This window comes from Chlorocebus sabaeus, chromosome 29, assembly GCF_047675955.1.
Source record: "Chlorocebus sabaeus isolate Y175 chromosome 29, mChlSab1.0.hap1, whole genome shotgun sequence".
In the NCBI taxonomy this organism is placed as follows: domain Eukaryota; kingdom Metazoa; phylum Chordata; class Mammalia; order Primates; family Cercopithecidae; genus Chlorocebus; species Chlorocebus sabaeus.
This window is the reverse complement of record NC_132932.1, coordinates 1,195,639-1,216,839: the sequence shown is the minus strand read 5'-3', so window position 1 is coordinate 1,216,839 and position 21,201 is coordinate 1,195,639. Positions and strand designations below refer to the sequence as shown.

At 49.4% G+C, this 21,201-nt stretch overlaps 1 protein-coding gene across 4 annotated transcripts in view; it reads right to left on the bottom strand.

The window, feature by feature from the left end:
• Window positions 1-6,164: 6,164 nt before the first annotated feature.
• The window catches only part of SLC7A8 (solute carrier family 7 member 8), a 60,737-nt gene continuing 45,700 nt past the window's right edge, over window positions 6,165-21,201 (bottom strand). For all 4 annotated transcript variants that reach the window (XM_007990835.3, XM_007990836.3, XM_037987547.2 and 1 more), the window contains 6 exons: window positions 20,192-20,315; window positions 18,740-18,843; window positions 12,269-12,365; window positions 10,497-10,646; window positions 8,865-9,042; window positions 6,165-8,192 (listed from right to left, as the gene is read on the bottom strand). In XM_007990835.3, the coding sequence (XP_007989026.1) occupies window positions 8,026-8,192; window positions 8,865-9,042; window positions 10,497-10,646; window positions 12,269-12,365; window positions 18,740-18,843; window positions 20,192-20,315 (820 nt within the window). In that variant the 3' untranslated portion in view covers window positions 6,165-8,025. The remainder of the gene's footprint in view (window positions 8,193-8,864; window positions 9,043-10,496; window positions 10,647-12,268; window positions 12,366-18,739; window positions 18,844-20,191; window positions 20,316-21,201) is intronic.

Sequence of the window (21,201 nt, the reverse complement as noted above, 5' to 3'; positions counted from 1 at the left end):
GGCCGGCCCGCCCCCTCGGCTCCCCGCCCCCACCTGCTCTTGAGGCACCCCTTGGGGTGCTCAGGCTGCCCTCTCTCTACCTCCTCCTGACCTGGGCCTGCCCTCTCTCGATCTCCTGCCCTAGACCTGCCCTCTGCAGTCCCCTCTGTCACCCACTCCTGTGTGGCCTCTCTCCCCCCTCTGCTCTGCTTCCTTTTCCTTCCTCTGTAGTCAATGCCTCTCTTCTCTTCCCTTTTTTCCCCTCTCTCCCCTTGGGGTGACTCAGGGAGGGGCAGGACACACCCCTGAGGGAGAGATGTAAGCCTTAGAGAAAGGCAACTCCTGGCCTATTCAGCAGTTGGGGATACTCCTTGGTCAGGGTCCAAGCCAGGGTTCTGGAGATGCCAGAAGCTGATGCTTCTGGGAATGCCTGTCCACTCCCTCCTGAGCCCAGGGGACTCCAAATCCTCACCAAGGGCAACACCCTACTCTGAGCGTCCTCCTCCCTCCAACTGTGAAAAAGTTCTACGAAGAATGAGGTTCCAAGTTAGAGTGAAGAAAGCCCTCTTCCAGCGCTGACCCTCAGTTGGGCCTCAGCTCCCCCCTTGACATGCCTTCCTCTGGCTGTCCCCTGATGCTGGGCCCCACCTACTCCCAAGAGACACTTTCTTTTGTAGCCTCACCTCCCAGAGCATTCTCTGAGTGTAGGCCATGGTTTTGTTTTGTTTTGGTTTGTTTTTGAGGGGTCTGGGGAGTAGTGATAGGTCCTAGGAACAAGCTATACATGGGAGCCTGCATGGTGCTGGAGAGAGTACGCTCATTTGCTAGGTTTTTGCACAGGGGCTGTGCAATAGCCCAAATATGAGTATGTTTCCAGCCCCAGCTACCTGTAGCAGCCTGGCACAGTTCCTAACTCCCTGGGCTTGGTTGAAGCACCTGGTCAGGACTTGGGCCTTGCACCGCAGGCCCAGGCAGGCTGCTGCCCCTGGAATAGACAGCCATAATCCTCCGGTGGCTCCAGCACTTCTCTCTTCCAGCTGTTCTCTGCTGCAAGAGGCTCAGGCTGGCGCTTTGCCCCTCACCCTGGGCCTGAGGCTCTGCCTCTGGTTTCCTGTGCCCTGGGCTGCAGGGCTCAGGAGCTTGCTGCAGCTCGTTTGCTGTCTTTCCTTTTGCATGGCCGCTGTCTGATCTCCAATGCGTGTCTCTTGGGTCTACTTCCTCTTGTGAGGTTTCAGAAGCCTCTTATGTCATCACCTCTTCCTGGGGCTCTGTTTTAGGGTCTCCAGGAGAAGCCCATGGCTCTCTATCTGCAATTCTTGGTTCTGTGCTGGCTCTCCTCTTCCCTTTTCTCTTTCCTTTGGGAACTCCCAACTGCCTCCTTTCAGAGACACCTGCTCAGGTCCTGCTTTTGCCTGTTGAATTTCATCTCCAAAAGGGATTGTAGGTCCAGCGGGGGGGGGGGGGGGGGGCGGTGGGGGAAGGGCACATAGAAATGTTACTGTCTCTTTTATGACCAGCAAGTACTCTGGGTGCCCCAGGGGGGCCAGAAGTTTTTGTAAGTTGGGCCAAACAAGGGCTGGGTCACTGTGAGTGGGCCCCAGTGCCCAGTGGGACAAGTGCAGAGAGGATGTGTGTGGCATTGAACATTAAAATTTTAAAACTATGTATTCTGGTTAGCATATTCCTTCCATCCTCCCTACCCCAACACCTACCCTAGATGCTGTCTGTGCATGACTTGAGACACAGCCAGATATGCTTTCTCTGAAAGCACAGTGACCTGGTATGAGGAGATCTGTGTGCATCCCAGAGACAGACGTCAGGAATTAGGGAGATTTCTCCATTTCAAAGCTGAGCTCTCAGTTTGGTGGCAGTGCTCCTGTTGACCACCAGGTGGCAATATTGGCCCCAATATTTCGGACTTGGAGGGCTGCTGTGGTCCGGACTCAGGTGGACAGCAGAGGGCAGCCTCTCACAGCTCTGGCTCTCAGCAAGCTCCTGCGGGGCGTCTGGAAGGAGGAAGAGGAAGCCTGGCTGGGATGGGGTCTTGCAGTGCAGTTCTAGGGAGAATAAGCAGCCTGCAAGTCCTGCGTCCAGAGCCTTGTCTCCATGAGGAGAAATTCTGTCCCCTCCGCTACTTTGAAATAATGATAATGAATAGGCCTTGTGCTTTCTGATAAATTAATGCTTTTTCAATCCTTGAAACATACACTTTTTCATGCTCTTTGCCTATGGGTTATGCAGGAAGGTAGGCAAGGCAGACAGTATTTTTATTCCTACTTTATAAACAAGGAAAACAAGGCTGAGAGGCTGAGCTGCCCAAGGTCATCCAAGGAGGATGCCTGGTTCATCTCTGGCTGAAGGGATGGGAAGGGGTTGCTATGTGACTTGGAGAACCTTCCGGGCCCTCATTTGGCCACCATGGGGAGGGGGAAGTCTGCATCAGTAGCTGCGCAGGAGGAAGTGGGAGGTATGTAAATAGAGCCGCAGGAAATGAGAAAGTCAGCAGCTTTAGCCATGGTGAGATAAATCTCTGCCCCGGCCTCCCCGGCTAGTGCTGACGTTGCTGGCACGCTGACCTCAGTGTCTCCCAGTAACAGGGGTTTGGCTGGGGCAGGCAGGGCTCTGGATGTCAGGGTAGGGAAGGGGGAGCTCTGGACGGGAAGGGGAGGTGGGGAGGGCAGTGCCAGTCAGTGGCTGGGGGATTCTTGCTCAGGAGAGGAAAGAAGCCCTCCCGGGTCAGCAGGATCATTTTTCCTTTGCCACTGCAGTTACTACCTGTTTGGATGAACTGAAATGATGCATGTTTGCTATCTTAGTGACTTTGTAACAGGCCTCCTTCCAGTGCCACTTTTTTCGTGAATTAAGACTTTCCCAGTAGGAAGATAGCTGAGCATGGCTGTGAAGTGTTAAGAGAGAACTGGGCTCAAATCTGGCCTCTGTCACTAACCAACTCCATGACTCTGGGCAAGTTACTTAATCTTCCTTGCAAAGTGGCAGTAGTAATACCTCCTTCATAGGGTTGTTTAATGTAAACTGTGAATAACATAGTATATGTCATGCAATTGGTCTTAGTAAATGTGAAGTCTCCTTCTTCTCTTCCTCTGACCTCTCGTTGCAGTTTTATCTGTGTCTCCTTGACACTCACTACCTGCTGCCTGGTGTGGTGCGTCAGTGTGATGAACATTTTTGAGCACATAGGTACCAGGCACTGCACGGGGTCTGGGGATGTGCTGGGTTTAGCCCTTGCCAGTAGGGATCACAGCCCAGCAGGAAGGCCCACAGGCAGTGGTTCCAGCATGGCATGGGTGGTCTGTGGAGCCAGGATGCGCACACATATGTGTGCCATGCATATCCTTGGTTTTGTTCCCCTAGCAAACTATTTGCTCTTTGAGGGTATAGTCAGTTACAACTTTTGGACCTCTTCAACTATGGTGATCACATTTCCTGAATTAAAATGAAGGACAGGGCCGGGTGCGGTGGCTCGCGCCTGTAATCCCAGCACTTTGGGAGGCTGAGGCGTTCAGATCACGAGGTCAGGAGATCAAGACCACTCTGGCTAACATAGTGAAACCCCGTCTCTACTTAAAAAAAAAAAAAATTAGCTGGGTGTGGCGGCACGTGCCTGTAATCCTGGCTACTCTGGAGGCTGAGGCAGAAGAATCTCTTGAACCTGGGAGGCGGAGGTTGCAGTGAGCCAAGATCACGTCACTGCACTCTAACCTGGCAATAAAGCTAGACTCCATCTCAAAAAAAAAAAAAAAAAAAAAAAAGGACAGGCAGGTTGACACATCTGAATATCCTTATGAAGACAATGGAAGAAAATATTTGAAGTCTGTGCTGACTTAGAAAAATCAGGAAAAAAATTTACTATTTCTACAGCATATAGCAAAGTCTTTGACAGAATGGTCACAAAAGATTTGTTGTGTGACCACATTAATAAATGAATGCATAAGCAGCTACGATTTCAGTGACTTTCAAAATGTTCCCAAATTCCCTAAACTCAGAGCATGTGAAATTCCTAGCATTAAAGTGACTGACAGGGTTAAGACGGGAAATGGCCAGGTTAAAAGTAAATGTTTGTTGCTCGGGAGGAGACGCACATTTGCCCATTTGACCAGGTTGAAAAGATCAACAGGTGTCACAGAAAGAGAGCGTGCTCCTGAAGGACAAGTGCCTCCATGGAGTGAGAAGGGATGAGGGACAGGACTTGCTCAAATGGGGCAATAGGGAGGAGCCTGGGGCAGTCCAGGGAAAGAAAAGGTGTGTGTGCTGGGGAAGGGGGGCCCAAAGGGCAGATGTGAGGCTTGGAAAAGACTGGCCTCTGCCTTTTGGGACAACCTAAAATTGGAAGATTGAGGAACTGTTTACGATTAGGTCCAGCTCTCTCTCTTAAAATGCTAAGCAGGTAAGGTGACTTGCCCAAGGACACACAGCTGTTTAGTGGCCGTGTGTTTAGGCACACAGCTCGGTGCCCCTGTTGAATGGCGAGCTTCCAGCCTGTCTGAAAGAATGACAGTCACAAAGCAGGAGTGTTGGCGTCAGGCCAGGAGTGGGAGTGGTGGCATCTTGCCTGCCTTGTCCTCACAGTGTTCCAGATGGTGAAGGGTGATGTCTTAACACCACTGCCCCTCCACCACCCCCTTTTCCCCGCCCTTGCCCTACATCTGCTAGCAGTGCTGGCTCTGGACACGCAGCCAGGAGGGCAGCCCATAAAGACAGGGACACAAAGCAAGGACTGGGGCTAATCCCATCAACTTCCTCTAGCAGTTAACCCAAAACGCCAGGAAGTACTTGAACGTACCTTAACGACTTCTTCCTTTTTCCCTGTCCTAGTCCAATGGTCCTCCTACTCTTCCTCCTGGAGCTAACTGTTCTTCTCAGATGGCTCTGTCTAGCTGAGTGAACCTAGCCTTACCTCCCAGGCCCTCCCATCAAGCTCCTCGGATCCTAACTCGCCCCATAGACTTGGCTCAGGCTGTGCTGATGAGAGAAGCCTTTGCTGATCAGGCTCTGGGAGGACGTGTGCCTTTGCCTCCCTCAGCTTGGCTGGATGCCGTCTCTCCCTTGCCCACGTTCCCACCCTGGGCAGTGTTGAGTTCTTCCCAGTTAGTCTGCAGGCTTTCAATGCGGTGCACAGAGCAGGAACTTAGTAACACTTCATGACTCCAAGAAGGAATGAGTGAGTGTTGGTAAATAAAAAAGTACAGAAGGTCATGGTTTTGGACTAAGCTCCTGCTCTAGGCCCCACAGACCAGACTAAAATCAAAATGGAATCCCCCATGCTAAAGTTCCACATCACCAAATCTAAACTAAGTTGTTATCTGACCTTCCTAGAAATCAGGAGAGAGATATAACAGCCAATTAAAACAGGTCAATTTCAATATTCAATGGGCATGACAATGAAGTTCCCTCTGCTTTAATCTTTACACAAAACACGGTAGTCTGAGGGATCCCGATATTAACTAATCAGTTATTTTTCTATTGTTCTGTCTCCCTGTCCCCACCTTACAAGAAAAGTAACTTTGTTTTTGAGACAGGGGCTTGCTCTTCAGCCCAGGTTGGAGGTGCAGTAGCGCAATCACAGCTCACTGTGGCCTCAACCTCCCAGGCTCAACCCGTCCTCCTTTCGGCCTCAGCCTCCCAAGTAGCTGGGACTACAAGCACATACCACCATGTCCAGCTAATTTTATCTTTTGTAGAGATGAGGTCTTGCTATGTTGCCCAGGCTGGTCTCAAACTCCTGGGCTCAAGAGATCCTCCCTCCTCGGCCTCCCAAAGGGCTGGGATTACAGGAGTGAGCCACTGTGCCCAGCCAAGAAAAGCAACTTTGAAAAGTGACTAACCAGCTTTCTTCAGCCCTTTCCTGTCTGTAAAGCCAACCTGTTCTGCTCAACTGTTTGGAACATGTATTCTATTTAATGGAATGAAGTGTTGCCTGATTCCAGAATTACAGTAAACAGTTGAGATCTGTAAATTTGTTGTACTTTTGTCTTTTGATGATGTTTTTGGTTCAGAATGAGTCAGTGGTTTGAATGCACTGGCACTGAGTCCCTACGATAGCTAGAAGTTACAGAGAGCAAGAGCTTTTAGGAATGTCATTCTGGAAGGAACCTGGCACGATCTCCTAAGAGGAAATGCCTGGTGACTCTGTCTCAAAAGGTTACTTAATTATCAATACCACCAACCTCATTTCCGTTTTAAATTTTATTACATCAAAAGAAAAAACCTCTCCACAAAACAAATCTTAAAACCTACACCAAGCGAAAGAAATTATCATCAAGGTTCTAACTCCACCCCCCAAAACAACCTTACATTTAAAAAAATCCAAAAGAAATAGAAATACCAGCTTCAAAAATATTTATCCAAAAAGTAAGGCATCAACTTTACAAAAAAATAATTGAAGGAGGGGAGGAAGTTGGAGGAATGAGAAAAGAGGGAACAAGAAGATGGTCCCCTGACCCTCCGGGGGCCAACCCCAGCCTGCCGGGCATCTACGCTGAAGGGGTCACAACTCAGACCAAACTCGGCATCTCACCAACTATGGGGCAGGCAGGCTGGGCGGGGAAGCTGGGAGACACCACCCAGGTCAGGAAGGGCTCCTGTGTATTCCAGTTTAAGCAGACAGAACTGGGGTGAGGGAGAGAATCCCGATTTGTGATAAAAGGATCCTAAGTTCTTACTGCAGCAGGAGTGACTGGGGAGGTTGCAGGGCCCATGACAAACTCCATGGCCTTCCATTGGAGCCCAGGGAAAGGTCAGAGGCCGCCAGCCACAGAGGAGGGCCTTTTTTGAGGACCTCCAGAGTGGGCGCCCTGCTGCCACTGCCCTCTCACCCTGCCCCAAGACGGCATGGCACTGAGACCTGAGAGGAGTGGGGGGCTACTGGAGTTGAGGACGGACGGGAAAGGAACTGGGCTTCAGTCAATGCTCTCCCCAGTCTCCCAGGGTGTGGAATGGGCACCTCTGGGGAGGGGGAAAGCGCCCTTCCTCCCAGGGAAGGCATTTAATATCAGATCCGTCCTGAGGGTTAGAAATAGGGGAGTATTTTTAGGCCAAGTTCTTGGATGGGAGTTGACTTAAGGCTGATTTGGCTCTGATCTCAGGCCTGAAGGACTTGGGGATCCTTCACACCTGGTCCCAAGCCAAGGCCCAGAGAGGAGAAGGGCATGGTGGGGGCGGTGGTGCTGGCTGTGTGTGGGTGTGCTGGGAGTGGCTGTAGGGATAGCAGGGGACTGCTCCTTCCTGTGATGGGGAGGTGGAGTTGCTGAGAGAGATGCCCACTAAATTAAAAATCAGAAGCCTTTTTGGCTTCTGGAAGCTTTGGCACCATATTGGGGGCAGGATGCAGGAGGCAGGGGCAGGGCTGGGTTTCTGCAATCTGAGCCTTTCTCAGTATGTTCCTCAACCGCCTGGCTTGGGGGTGGAGAGGCTGTTCTTCTCCTTGGTCCTTAGCTCTGGGAGTTGGCATCCTGAGGAGAACTGAATTCTGGACAGGGAGCCCTGGCTGGGGTGGGTGCAGGTATGATGGGGAGGGGCAGGAAAGAGGGGCAGAGGGAAGCATCCCCTTGGATTTTGGGTCCCTGGTGAAGAGATAGGGTCTTGGGTCTCTCCAGCTGACCCCTTGATGGGGACAGAATTGCCTGAGCCTGTGCCCCCACAACACAGCCCCTGTGGCCACCTCTCCTCTCTGAAGGGGCCTCCCTGGGAGGGAAGGCAGTAATGAGCTCTGGTTCCTGAAGAAGCAGCTGAGGGTGTGGCCCGGCATCTTGGCACCTTGGCATCTCCCCTCTCCTCCAGCAGCTGGGAGTGTGGGCAGCACTGGAGTGGGGCCTGGGACATGGACCCTGGGGTGAGAGACTGGTTCTTTGGGTATGAATGTGAGTTTTTGTTTACAATTTCTCACTACCCACACCGAAGTCCTACCACTGCCTGACAAAAGCAGAGAGAGGGGTGTGTGTGTACTTGCATGTGTTGGGGGGACCAAGGCAAGGAGGTAGGATAAAAGGGGAGGGAGGAGGGAGTAGCCAGCTGAGGGAATGGTGGTCCTCAGGGCTGGGCCTGCCCCGCCACGTCCTTGTCCTTGGTGGGAGTGGGTTGGTACATGGGCTGCTGCTGCTCCTCCATGTCCTCATTAGCTTTCTCTGTCCCTGAGCCCCGCTCCGCCTCGGGGTACACGACCACACACATCTTCTGGCTCACCAGGGTTAGCAGCTCTGGAGGAAGAGATCAAACAGAAACCAGGCCGGTGCTGAGCATCCCACCAACCTGGCCAAGCGGCCCCGGCCCTTCCTGGCTCTCCTGCTCCAAGTTCTGCCTCTTCAGAGCAGTCAGTGCTTGAGGAGAATCCTTTCCACCTGGTCTGCCTCCCGCATCTCCCGCCGGCTGCTCCTTGCTCATGAAGGCCCCGACCTTCCACCTTCCCTGTGCCCACTGACCCCCAAGTCCAGGGTCTCCGCTGGTCTCCACCCAGCTTGGGGCAGCTCTCACAGGATGGCTGATAGGTTGCCTATTTAATTTTTAAATTTTTAATAATAGAGATGGGGTCTTGCTATATTGACCAGGCTGATCTCAAACTCCTGGGCTCAAGTGATCCTCTGTCTCAGCCTCCCAAAGTGCTGGGATGACAGATGTGAGCCACTGTGCCCAGCCCAGGTTGCCTATTCTTGCAGGTCTAAGGTCTGTATGGAAATGCCAGCTGTTCCCTCCCTCAGAGGTCTCTGGGAAAAGGCATCTGCTTTCCCTGCTCTGGACTCCTCCAGAGCTCTGTGGACTGAGGAGAAGGCGAGCCTAGGTCTCCTGGCCCTGGTGGCTCCCCCACCCCATCACTGACCACTGCATTCCAGCCCAGGAGGCCCTCAAGCCGGCCAGAGCCTCCAACAACTCACCAATGAAGTCACTGAAACACTTGGGCTTGTGTTGCCAGTAAACACCCAGGAAATAGACAGGCACTCCTGTCAGCATGATGGCCAGGCCAATGCCACACACCACCGGCTCTGACCACAGGCTGAAGACCAGCAGGAAGGCCCAGAACAGCAAATAGATGATGGGGAACAGCAGGTTGATCTGTGGAGCAGAAGCACGAGGCATGTGAATTGTGTAGGCCCCGCGGCCCCCAGGACTAGGGACTGAGGCATTCTCTCTCTTCTTCACCCACAGAGACACATCCTCAAGGGCAAAGGCTGGGCTTCCCTCAGCTCTGTGGTCCCACACTCATCCCTGATAGGGCAGGGGCTATATGAACAAATATTGATGAACATGGATGGTCAGACAGGAAGAGGATGGGGAGGAGCTAGGGAGGAAAGGACCCTCCTTGCCCATGTCCTCGATCCCGGGTGTGATTAGACAAGGCCTCATCATGCACGTCATGTGCCTGTGGCAGCCAGAGAAGCCCATAGGGATGGAGAAGCTTGCTGGCACATGGGTGCGTCTGCTGAGGTCCTAGGGTGGAGGGGAGGTGTGGCAATGCACAAAGTGCAGGCAGGAGACGATTCGAATCACTCAGGCTCCCTGGTCCTCGCCCACTTCTATGCAGGGCCCTTATGTGGGCACAATATGGCGAATGTCAGCTCCTTGTGGGCCACATGTGGGGAGTTCCCTAGAGTACCCTCTTCAGGGCTCCAGGGGCAGTCCTGATTCGGCTGCCTTTCTCTTCCTTGTCTTCCTTGCTCAGAAGGGATGTGTGTGGTGGGGACCTCGGGTTATTCTACCCCCTCTTCCCTCTAGCAGGTTTTCTAAGAGTGAGAGAAGAAAATGGTGGTGGAAATGCCAGTGAGGAACTGAGAGATTTGGAGAGCCTTTGATTTTTCAGCTGGAAGGATCTTCTAGAAGCATCTAGTCACTGTTTCTAGAATAGGATTGTTCAAATAGCTCTGGAGTACACTCTATTCTTCTAATTTGTTGGAGAACTCATAATGCTCTAGCATGTCTTGTTCTGAGCAATCCCATTAATTTCTATCACAGAGTTATATCTTGTAGCAATATTAGGTTCACTGAGCACCCTATATGTGTAGGGCTATGGGAGTTGAAAAAGAGAGGATCATGGAAGGTTGCAGTGGACTAGAAAACTTCAAGAAAGAGGAGGTACTTGAGGCGCATTTGGAAAATGGTTAAAACGTAGATGGGCAGATGGGAGGAGGAAAGGTATTCTGGGATGGAGATACAGCACATAGTGAACCCAGCTATCTGGAGGGACAAGGAGGAAGTGTTGGGGAGATAAGAGAACCTTGAAAAGTCAGCTGGAGTTTAAGGCTTAGACTGGTAGGACACAAAGGAATGTCAAGATGAAAGTGACATTTGATCTGACTTATTCCCCAGCTACAGTCTGCTCCGATCTCATCCCCAGTGGAGAACGCAAATGATGATCCCATTCACAAATGGCCCTTGCTTTCCAAAGGGTCTGCTACCATCAGAGATGATGATGTGTGGTCAGCAGCTAAGAAGAGAGGTGATTTAAACATCTTTACTGCAGCTAGAACCACAGAGGAAGAGGCGGGGACCCCAAAGGGAGGTTCTCTCACCTTGATGGGGCGGGGGATATCAGGCTTCTTCCAGCGAAGGACTATCTGTCCAGCAACCGTGACCCCATAGAACAGGTAGTTGATGAAGCCCACGTAGTTGATGAGTGTGTACATGTCGCTGGTGACCAGCATCAGCAGGGTGGAGATGCACTGGGGAAGTGGGAGGAGCTCATCAGTGATCCAAAAGATATTCGGAGACTGGTATTATAGATTAGGGGCTGTCCCCCAGCCTCCAGGCAGACGATGCCATTGTATAATGGATGTCTTGAAATGGAGACTTTAGAACCTCCCCTAGTAACCTAGGACGTTACAACATCTTTATCGCTAGGAAGTCCTTTCTTATTACAGGGGTGATGATAAAAATATTTAACCACTGGTATGGCACGGGCACTAACCACTTAGAATGGATACTGGGCATAAGCAGCTAGACTGGCCACACTGGTATTACCTGGCTCTGTGTCAGCCCCGGTTTCATTTGTACGTCTCTGTTGGTTATAGCTCAAGCTAACTTCATTTTTTAAAATCCCTTAGGGAAGATTGTTAATAACAGATTAAGGCTTTATTCCTGCCCTCATCCTTTTCTCCTGGCTGAGTCATCTATTTTTCTTCCTTTTCTTTATTAATTTCAAAACTGGTTACATAGATCTTACTGTGTGCCAGGTCCCTATTTTCAGCATTTGACAAAGATTAACTCACTTAACCCTCATAACATCCGTATGAGGTTTTCTTGACAGAGTCTACTTTCCAACTTCAAAATCATCTCTGTGGCTCTCTTGGAACCATGCTCCTCCCCTCTGATAACTTGTGAAGGTCAACAAAAGTTCCGTCCTCCTGTGAGAGCCGATAGTTAAAATAATTGAGATGCTTTTAATGGTTCTTGCACACTACTGCACCAATTGCTCTAACTGGGAAAAGAAAAAAAAAAAAGGGTATGGCCCACTGGGAGTACTGTCTTCTCCAGCCACCTTCTACAACCAACCAGTCAAGGTGACCTTCATCCCACATCTGAACATTCTGATGTTGTACAGCAATGCTGTACAATGCTCTTGACTCCTATGAGCTCTTATTCTGATTTCTAACTGCTTCGCCAGTGGACCAAAGTCATTTTTAGAGTTTTATTCAGGATCCAGAAAGAAAATAAAAATAACTCAAAAGACCCAATGGGGACGAGTCTTTGTTCCTTCCTTTAGCTCTCTCTAAATGATTCTACTCTGGGGATATTTTATTCCCATCTCTTTCCTGTCCCAAGTTTCCTTTTCACAGTTTTCAGTTTATCAGTCTTCCTCTATGATTTTTCTTATTTGGTGTACTCTTAACACTAAATTCATTTCAGTGATGTTTCCAAGAGACTGGCAGGCTGCCCTGAAGCTTGATGTAGGGAGTGGGTGTTTGCAGGGACCAATCAGCCAGGAGCAGAGACCAGCGCCGCAACCCTGCGGTAATAGGTGTGAGGAGAGCCAAGGGAGACATATTTTTTTTGAGGCTATAGAATCCTGAGGCAGTCAGTTCAGTCTGACCCAAAAGGATGGGAGAATGGAAATAAGTCAGCCTGAGAGCCTTAGGTATTTCAGGACTCAGGATCTTTCCTTGCTATATCTCCTGATATTAACAAAGCTGATGAGTATCATTTGCCAGATCATCTAAGATCCAGTGAGACCTAGCAGCAGACTGGAAGGGTAACAGGGGTGTGTGTGAAAAGCATGAACTCCCAGCTTAGACTAGGCACAAAAAGAGGGAGGTGTGTGGAGAGTTACAGCAGGAAGGGCCCTTACTGTGAAGAGCAGGGCTGGGATTGGGGTGCAGCGCTTCACGTGGATCATGGCCAACACACTGGGAAGGTGGCCCTCTCGGGCTCCGGCGAAGAATAGCCTGGCAGGGAGAAAAGCAGGTCAGCCTGGGATAACCCATGGACCACCAAGCCCGAGTTCCTTCATCCATGCCTACCTTCTGCCCACACAGGGGCATCCTCCCTCCAACCGGGTACCTGACTTCACATGCACACTTTCCGCCCCACCAGCCACAGAACCTGTGTTCACAAATGCAGGTGCAAGCAAACCAGAGGCAGCCAATGGAAAAGTGGATGAACCCTGGGTATGTTAGACCCTGAATGTGGTACGGGTGGCTCAGGGTTACTAATAATTGTACTGTCACTCAGTGGGGTGCTCCCAATGCCTGGAAGGCTGCAGGAGTAACCTCTGTCTGTTGCCTAAAGTCTTCATCTCTTTAAAAGCATTCCTCACATCCTCAAAGGATGCAGATTCCCTGATACACTGGGACCGAACTGCATATGGAAAGCTTTAAAAACACTTTTTTTTTTTTTGAGATGGAATCTCGCTCTGTTGCCCAGGCTGGAGTGCAGTGCCACAATCTCGGCTCATTGCAACCTCCACCTCCCAGGTTTAAGCAATTCTCTGCCTCAGCCTCCCGAGAAGCTGGGATTACAGGTGTGTGCCACCATGCCCGACTAATTTTTGTATTTTTGGTAGAGACGGGGTTTCACCATCTTGGCCAGGCTAGTCTTGAACTGCTGACCTCATGATCCACTCACCTCGACTTCCCAAAGTGCTGGGACTACAGGCGTAAGCCATCATGCCCGGTCTAAAAACACTCTTATCCTAGTCAGAGAGTAGTTGTTTCTGTGGGAGTGGAGAACTGGTGGTGGAAATGTTCTGTATCTTGTTTTGGGTAGTGGTTGAATTTTGACAACTGTCAAAATTCATCAAATGGAAGCCAGGCACAGTAGCACACACCTGTATTTCTAGCTACTTGGGAGGCTGAAGTAGGAAGACTGCTTGAGCCCAGAAGTTCAAAGCCAGCCTGGGCAACATAGTGAGACTCTGCCTCTAAAAAAACAACAATGAAAAACAAAAACAAACAAACACAAACAAAACTACCCCCACAAAACTCATCAAAATGAACATTTATGATCTGCTTTTTTTTTGAGACAGAGTTTCGCTCTTGTTGCCCAGGCTGGAGTGCAATAGCGTGATCTTGGCTCACCGCAACCTCCGCCTCCCAGGTTCAAGCAATTCTTCTGTCTCAGCCTCCCGAGTAGCTGGGACTACAGACATGTGCCACCATGCCCGGCTAATTTTTGTATTTTTGGTAGAGATGGGGTTTCTCCACGTTGGTCAGGCTGGTCTCGAACTCCTGACCTCAGGTGATCTGCCCGCCTCGGCCTCCCAAAGTGCTGGGATTACAGGCGTGAGCCACCATGCCCAGCCTATGATCTGCTTTTTAAAAAAAATATGGAGGCAGGGTCTTGCCATGTTGCCCAGGCTGGTCTTGAACTTCTGGGCTCTAATGATCCTCCCGCCTCGGGCTCCCAAAACGTTGGGATGACAGACATGAACCACCTCGTCCAGCCTGCATATTTTATTGTATGTAAATTGTACTTAAAAATTTATATCCTGTCTTGTGGGATTGAGTTAAAAAAAAATTATATCCTGTCTGGGCTTGGTGGCTAACACCTGCAATCCCAGCACTTTGACAGGCTGAGGCAGGAGAATCATTTGAGCCTGGAAGTTTGAGACCAGCCTGGGGAAAATAGTGGACCCTTGTCTCTACAAAAAATAAAAATAAAAAAATTAGCCAGGCATGGTGGCATGTGCCTGTTGTTCTAGATACTCCGGAGGCTGAGGTGACAGGATCACATGAGCCTGGGAGGCTGAGGCTGCAGTGAGCTGTGATTGTGCCACTGCACTCCACTCTAGGTGACAGAGCAAGAAACTGTCTCAAAAAGAAAGAAAAGAAAAGAAAAGAAAGAAAGAAAGAAAAAATTGGAAATATCCTAAGTGCCTAAAAGTAGGAGGTTGATAAAATAGATTTGGCATAAGATGAAATGTCATGGGCTAGGCACAGTGGCCCATGCCTGTAATCCCAGCGCTTTGGGAGGCCGAGGTGGGTGGATCATCTGAGATCAGGAGTTTGAGACCAGCCTGGCCAACATGGTGAAATCCCGTCTCTACTAAAATACAAAAATTAGCCAGATGTGGTGGCACGTGCCTGTAATCCCAGCTATTCGGAAGGTTGAGGCAGAATTGCCTGAACCCAGAGGTGGAGGTTGCAGTGAGCAGAGATCACGCCATTGCACTCCAACCTGGATGACAGAGTTAAACTTGTCTCAAAAAAAAAAAAAAAAGGAACATTATGTAGTCATAAAATTTTTGAAAAAAATTGATTACATGAGAATATGCTCAAAATATAACATTAAATGAAAAAACAGGACTGAAAACTATAATGCAAATAATATATATATATATATATATATATTTTTTTTTTTTTTTTTTTTTTTTTTTTGAGACACGGTCTTGCTCTGTTGCCTAGGCTGGAGTGCAGTGGCACGATGATGGCTCCCTGCAGCCTTGACTTCCCAAACTCAAATGATCCTTCTGTCTCAGTCTCCCAAGTAGCCGGGACTACAGGTGTGCACCACTATGCCCAAATGCCAATTAATTTTAAGATTATTTATGGGCCTATTTATTAAAATGCTAACTGATTATCTCTGGGTGGTGAAATTATGGTTAACTTTAATTTTCTTCCTTATACATTACAGAAAAAAATTTAAAAATTGTAAAATGCAGCCTGGGCAACATGGTGAAAACCTGTCTCTACAAAAAATACAAAAATTAGCCAGGCATGGTAGAGTGTGCCTGTAGTTCCAACTACTGAGGGGGCTGAAGTGGGAGGATCACTTGAGCCTGGGAGGTTTGAGGCTGCAGCAAGCTGTATTTGCACCAGTGCACTCCAGCCTGGGTGACCAAGTGAGACGCTGTCTCAAAAAAAAAAAAAAAAAAAAAAAAGATAAGGAAAAAATGAATAAAATTCTAACATAGATGGAATATTTATAATCAGAATAAAAATTTTTTTAACTTAAAAAAATTAAACTTTTTATTTTTCCAATTTTTAGAGATGGGGTCTTGCTCTGTCCCCCAGGCTGGAGTAGAGTGGCATGATTATAGCTCACTGCAGCCTCCAATTCCTGGACTCCAGTGATCCTCTAGTCTCAGCCTCCTGAGTAGCTGGGACTACATGTACATACCACCATGCTCAGTTAACTTAAAAAATGAAAAATTTTTTTGAGATAATTGTAAATTCACATTCAGTGAATCTTACAACCAAGTACAGTTCTAAGAAATAATAAGAGATCCTATGTATCTTTTGCCCAGTTTCCTCCATTGGTAACATGCTACACAATTATAGTATCACAAGTAGGATATTGATGTTTAAATCAATTTTATTTTTTACTTATTTTTCTTTCTTATTTTTTTGTAGTGACAGAGTCTTGCCTTGTTGCCCAGGCTGGTCTTGAATTACTGGGCTCAAGCAATCCTTCCACCTTGCCCTCCCAAAGTACTGGGATTACAGGCATGAGCCACCATGCCCAGCCCCAAAAGTTATTTTTTTTTTAATGTTATTTTTTTTTGAGATGAAGTCTTGCTCTGTCACCCAGGCTGGAGTGTAGTGGCACGATCTTGGCTCACTGCAACCTCTGCCTCCTGGGTTCAAGTGATTCTTCTGCCTCAGCCTCCTGGGTAGCTGGGAGTACAGGCACCTGCCACCATGCCTAGTTAATTTTTGTATTTTTTTTAGTAGAGGTGGGGTTTCATCATATTGGCCAGGCTGGTCTCCTGACCTTGTGATCTGCCCGCCTCAGCCTCCCAAAGTGCTGGGATTATAGGTGTGAGCCACCACACCTGGCCATAAAAGTTATTTTTAAAAAGAAAAGTTTTAGGCCAGGCGTGGTAGCTCACGCCTGTAATCCCAGCACTTTGGGAGGCTGAGGTGGGTGGTTCATGAGGTCAGGAGATCGAGACCATGCTGACTAACACAGTGAAACCCCATCTCTACTAAAAATACAAAAAATTAGCCGGGCATGGTGGCGGGCGCCTGTAGTCCCAGCTACTCAGGAGGCTGAGGCAGGAGAATGGCGTGAACCCGGGAGGCGGAGCTTGCAGTGAGCCAAGATTGTGCCACTGCACTCCAGCCTGGGCAACAGAGCAAGACTCTGTCTCAAAAAAAAATAAATAAATAAATTTTAAGAGAATAATTTGAATGTTCCTAGCATAAAGACAATATTGAAGGAGATGGGATATCTCAATTACTCTGATTTGATTTTTACACATTATGTCAATGTATTGAAACATCATCTGTACCTTGAAAATATGTACATCTATTATATACATATGAATATGAAACTTGAACATAAAAATCAGCCCTTCTTCCCTTTTACTCTCCTAAGAGAAAAGTGAATATTAGGGGCTGTCAACAGTAATTTACATGTCAGTGCAAATTGGACCACTTTTTTCTTTTTTCTGGGGAAAGGCTCACCTAAGGGATGACAGGCAGGGTACAGCTTGACAGGAACAAAAAGGCACAGATTCAGTGCACTGGAAGTTCAGAGAATTGTCACTTACTTTGTAATTTGTGTATGGAGTAGACTGAAGCTAATAGCAGCAGCTCATCAGAAGTGTGGGAGTTGACTGTATCCCCAAATACCCATCAGCAGTAACCATAATGAACTCCCTAGGCCAGTGTCACTAGTTTCATGCAGCCATACACGTCCCTGTCCCCTCTCCCATGCTGCCGCCCCTCTACAAGGCAGTCTCATGCACCAGGTGCTCTGTGGGACTTGTGCACATAGCCAGGGTCCTGCATTCAAGTCCCTCCCCCACATGCAGACAGGACCAAATGTAATTGTCCAGATCCGACAGCATTTGCAAGTGTCAAGTTCACAACAGACAGTCCTTGCCCAGCTAGCCGACAACAGAGGAGACGATGACATTAAGCATAACACACATCCACACACTCTGACTCTTTAGCAAGGATCATCCACTCCCTACCCGAGAACACAAAGGAGTGACAGGAGATAAAGAAGGAGGGAAGGAGAAGGAAGGAAGAAGGAACTGGAAAGATGAGCAGAGGAGGCCTGGGTGTGTGAGGTCTCGCCTCTGAATCGGAGGTGGAGCACACCATGCGCCACCGTTTCCTGCATGCACACACAACTAGACCACATGCACGCAGACCGCTGCTTGGCCTGCCTGAGGGACAAACCCCACTCTAAAGTGACTGTAGCCAGTCACTCTCCTCCAATAGATCTCAGGGAGCCTCATGGGTCACTGTTCTTCCACTGCTCGGCCTCGGCGGGGCCTCCATGTGGCCACTGCTCCTGTGTAACATGCACACGAGGTTGCTGTGGGTGAGTGTCATAGGGTCCCAGGGTACAGGGGACACCCACACCACCTCTTTCCAGCCCTGGGTCCTAAAAACATGGCACTACCTTGTTATTTCACAGGAACTCTTCCCTGATGTGATGGCTTTGGAAGCAGCTGAACTCAGGGACTCATCTTTGGAGCAGGACTGTACCCTGAGGGGAGGGGGTGCTTTCTGAGAACCTGGGAGGACCTCTTGAACCACACAAGTGGAAGTCATTCAACATCTGCTAGTCTCAACAGCCCCCTTCTGAAGACAGCAAAAGAAAGCGCCGGGTCCCCGGATGCGTGGAGGCAGGACCTGGGACTCGTGGACCTGCTTGCACTTCTGGCTTCTGAGAGAGCTTTGGGGTCGGGGTCATGGATAAAAGGCTCTTTCTTTGGACAAATGTTTGCTTTCCACTTTCCCCCACCCTCTCACTTCACATTCTCCACCTGAGTCTCATGGGTGGCCTCGAAAAGGCCTCTCCAGCTGCCTCGGTTGAGCAGGGAGGAGCTCTGCATTCTTGGGGCAATTAGGGTGAACCCATCCCACCTGCAGGCTAGTTCCAGAACATTCATGGGAGGCCAGACCCAGAGGCCCCAGGCACAAGTCTCCCTCTTGGTCCCTTTCCAAATGGGGTTCTTTTCCAGCCAGCAGCATCCTGTTTCCAGGCAAGTGGAAACGGGGGCTCTAGGACTGCAGCCAAGATACTGTCTTGCTGCCAACTACAGCCCCTGACTGGGGGCTGCATCAGGCAGGCTGGAGGCCTCCTCTGTCTTCTGCTCCTTTTGAAATGAGACAGGCTACTACATGTGAAGCACCTAGGATCCATATGCCACACACATCGCAGGTGACCACGTGAGCAGCACACACTCCTCAGCATCCACACTGACACACACGCCCTCGTGTGAGCAATCACGCCTCTTCAAGCCCACCATCCAGATGCCCACACAGACCCCTGCTGACAGAGACAAGGCCACCATATACAAACAGAGCAAAGTGCACAGCAGAGTGGCCCCTGGCCGGAGAAGGGCCCAGGCAGCACTCACCGAGAGGAGGTGAAGAGAGATCCATTCACTCCTCCAAATGTGGACAGGGCAACAGAAATGGGCATGATCCAGGCCATGACTCCTAGGAGCTTCTCTCCAAAAGTCTGGGAGAGGAAACAAGGAGATAAGCAAAGAAGGAGAGGTTACCACTCCCCAACCCCTTAGCTCCCACTTCACTCTGGGAAACCATTTCTCCCATCTCCACCCTTGTAATTCTCTCTGGCCAAGTTCCTTAAGAGCCCCCACCCTCTCAAGGGTGGACCCCGTACACAGGGGGGTTAATGCATGTTTTACGCTAATTAACTGAAGAAGGTAGTACACAGTGGTAATAGTAATAATGAACTAACACTATTCTTGTTTTATGGATGAGGACGTGAGTCACACAGTGATTAAGTAGCTTGCCTAAGATCACACACCCAGCAAGCGGAGGGACCAGCATTGGAAGCCAGGTAGTGTGATCCAGGCCTGACATACATTATAGGATTTCTCCAGCACAGGGAAGGGCATGGGCTTGTCGGGCAGATCCTTGCCCTCCAGCTAGGAGCTGTGAGACCTTGAGCAAAGTTTATGATTTTTGAGCCTCTGTTTCCCAACTGCAAAATAGGGATTAATCCAGAATCACAGGGTGAGAATTTCTCAGTTCATCAAAACAGATGGGTTGGGGGTAAAATGATAAGAATGAGCCCCTCCTTAGTCTGAGAAAGAAAGAAAAGGCTGTGAAGCTATAGACGAATCTTCATATATTCAAGGACTACACAACGCAGGGGACCAGCCTTTTCTATATTCCCTGAGCCAGGTTTACAGCACATTACTGAGGAGAGATTGTTCAGAATAGAAGGCTGTTGGTCATAAGAACAGGCTGCCCCAGGAAATGGGAGGACCTCTTTCTTTACGGTCTTTTGAGATAAGGCCAGTGAAGAGACTGGCAGGGTGGGTGGTGGCCCAGCCTGATGCCAGGTAAGGGAGCAAGGGGCCTCCCAGGTCCTTCTTAGATGTCAAGGATCCCAACCCCTTGCACCAGTATGGTCTCTTGCCCCAAAGAGCACACCTGATGTCTGCTTCTGGATAGGAAGGCAGAGAGAAATGGCATGTCTTGTGCAAGATTATGTCTTTCTGAGGAGGGGCCTGTGTGCTTCATACCACTCTCACATTCAGAGCTTGAAGTGCCCAAGATTAGGAGTTGGCAGACTTTCTCTGTAAAGGGCTAGGTAGTAAATGTCTTATAGCTTCTTAGGCCATGCGGTCTCTGTGGCACTGACTCGGTTCTGCCATTGTAGCTGTTCTAGGTACAACCCAGCCACCAGTTTGCTCCTGGGCATTTAAAGATACCCCAGGCAATAACATATGTGGTTTCTGTCCTGAGAACTTGGGGGTGATCTCCACTTCCACAAGGCCATGGATCAGGGAAAAGTGAGAGGGGCTACAGCAGGCAGGTCTATGTTCATTTCTTACCACAGCGACGGCGTTGGATGCCAGCAGCTCCTGGGGGGACATTGCAGTGACATAAGCGACATTGGCAAAGACATACACAAATGTGACCAGTGGGATGGAGATGAAGATGGCTCTGGGAAGGTTCCTGTAGAGGGAGAGGAGGTGAGGGGAAAGGCTGGCACCCGGGACGCCAGACTTGCCATGGAGTCCAGGGGGTGTCTTCTTTCTGCAGGCGCTTAGCCTTGCAGACTTCTGTGAGGCTTCCTTTCCCTGGGAGGTGGACTTTGCCTCAATATGGGCAGGATAATTTAAAGGAAAAGAGGCTGAGAGTGGTGGTTCACACCTGTTATCCCAGCCCTTTGTGAGGCCAAGGAGGGAGGATCATTTGAGCCCAGGAGTTCGAGGCCATCCCTGGCAACATAGCAAGACCTCTTTTTTACAAATTAAAAAATTAACTGGGCATGGTGGCATGTGCCTAATAGTCCCAGCTACTCAGGAGGCTGAGGTGGGAGGCTTGCTTGAGCCCAGGAGATTGAGGCTGCAGTGAGGTATGATTGTACCACTGGACTCCAGCCTGGATGACAGAGTGAGACCCTGTCTCTAAAAACAAAACAAAAGAAAAAATAAGTTAAAAAAATGAAGGCAATGAAACAACTCAGGTTGGAAATATGCTCCACACCTGTTGATCTTGACCTGGATCTCCACAATGCACCTTTTCCCCCTGCCTCAAGACACCAGGACTGGCCTGTCCTAAAACAAGCAAGATTCCCAGAAGCCTCTCAGGGCACAGTTTGTTGTCTAAGGCAGTGGTGTTAATGCAGTACAGTTCTCAGCTTCTAATCAGGTCTGGGAAAGTCACTGGATCCTTTTCTCCTCCTGGTGGGGTGAACGGCAAATGGTTTAATGCCTGGGAAATGAACTACAACTTCAGGATAGATCAAATCACAGTCCGAATGGGGCTGAGGAAGGTGAGGTGGGCAATGTACACCTGCTCCCTCTTTCCAGCAGCAGGTGCTGTGGCCCTTCAAGGG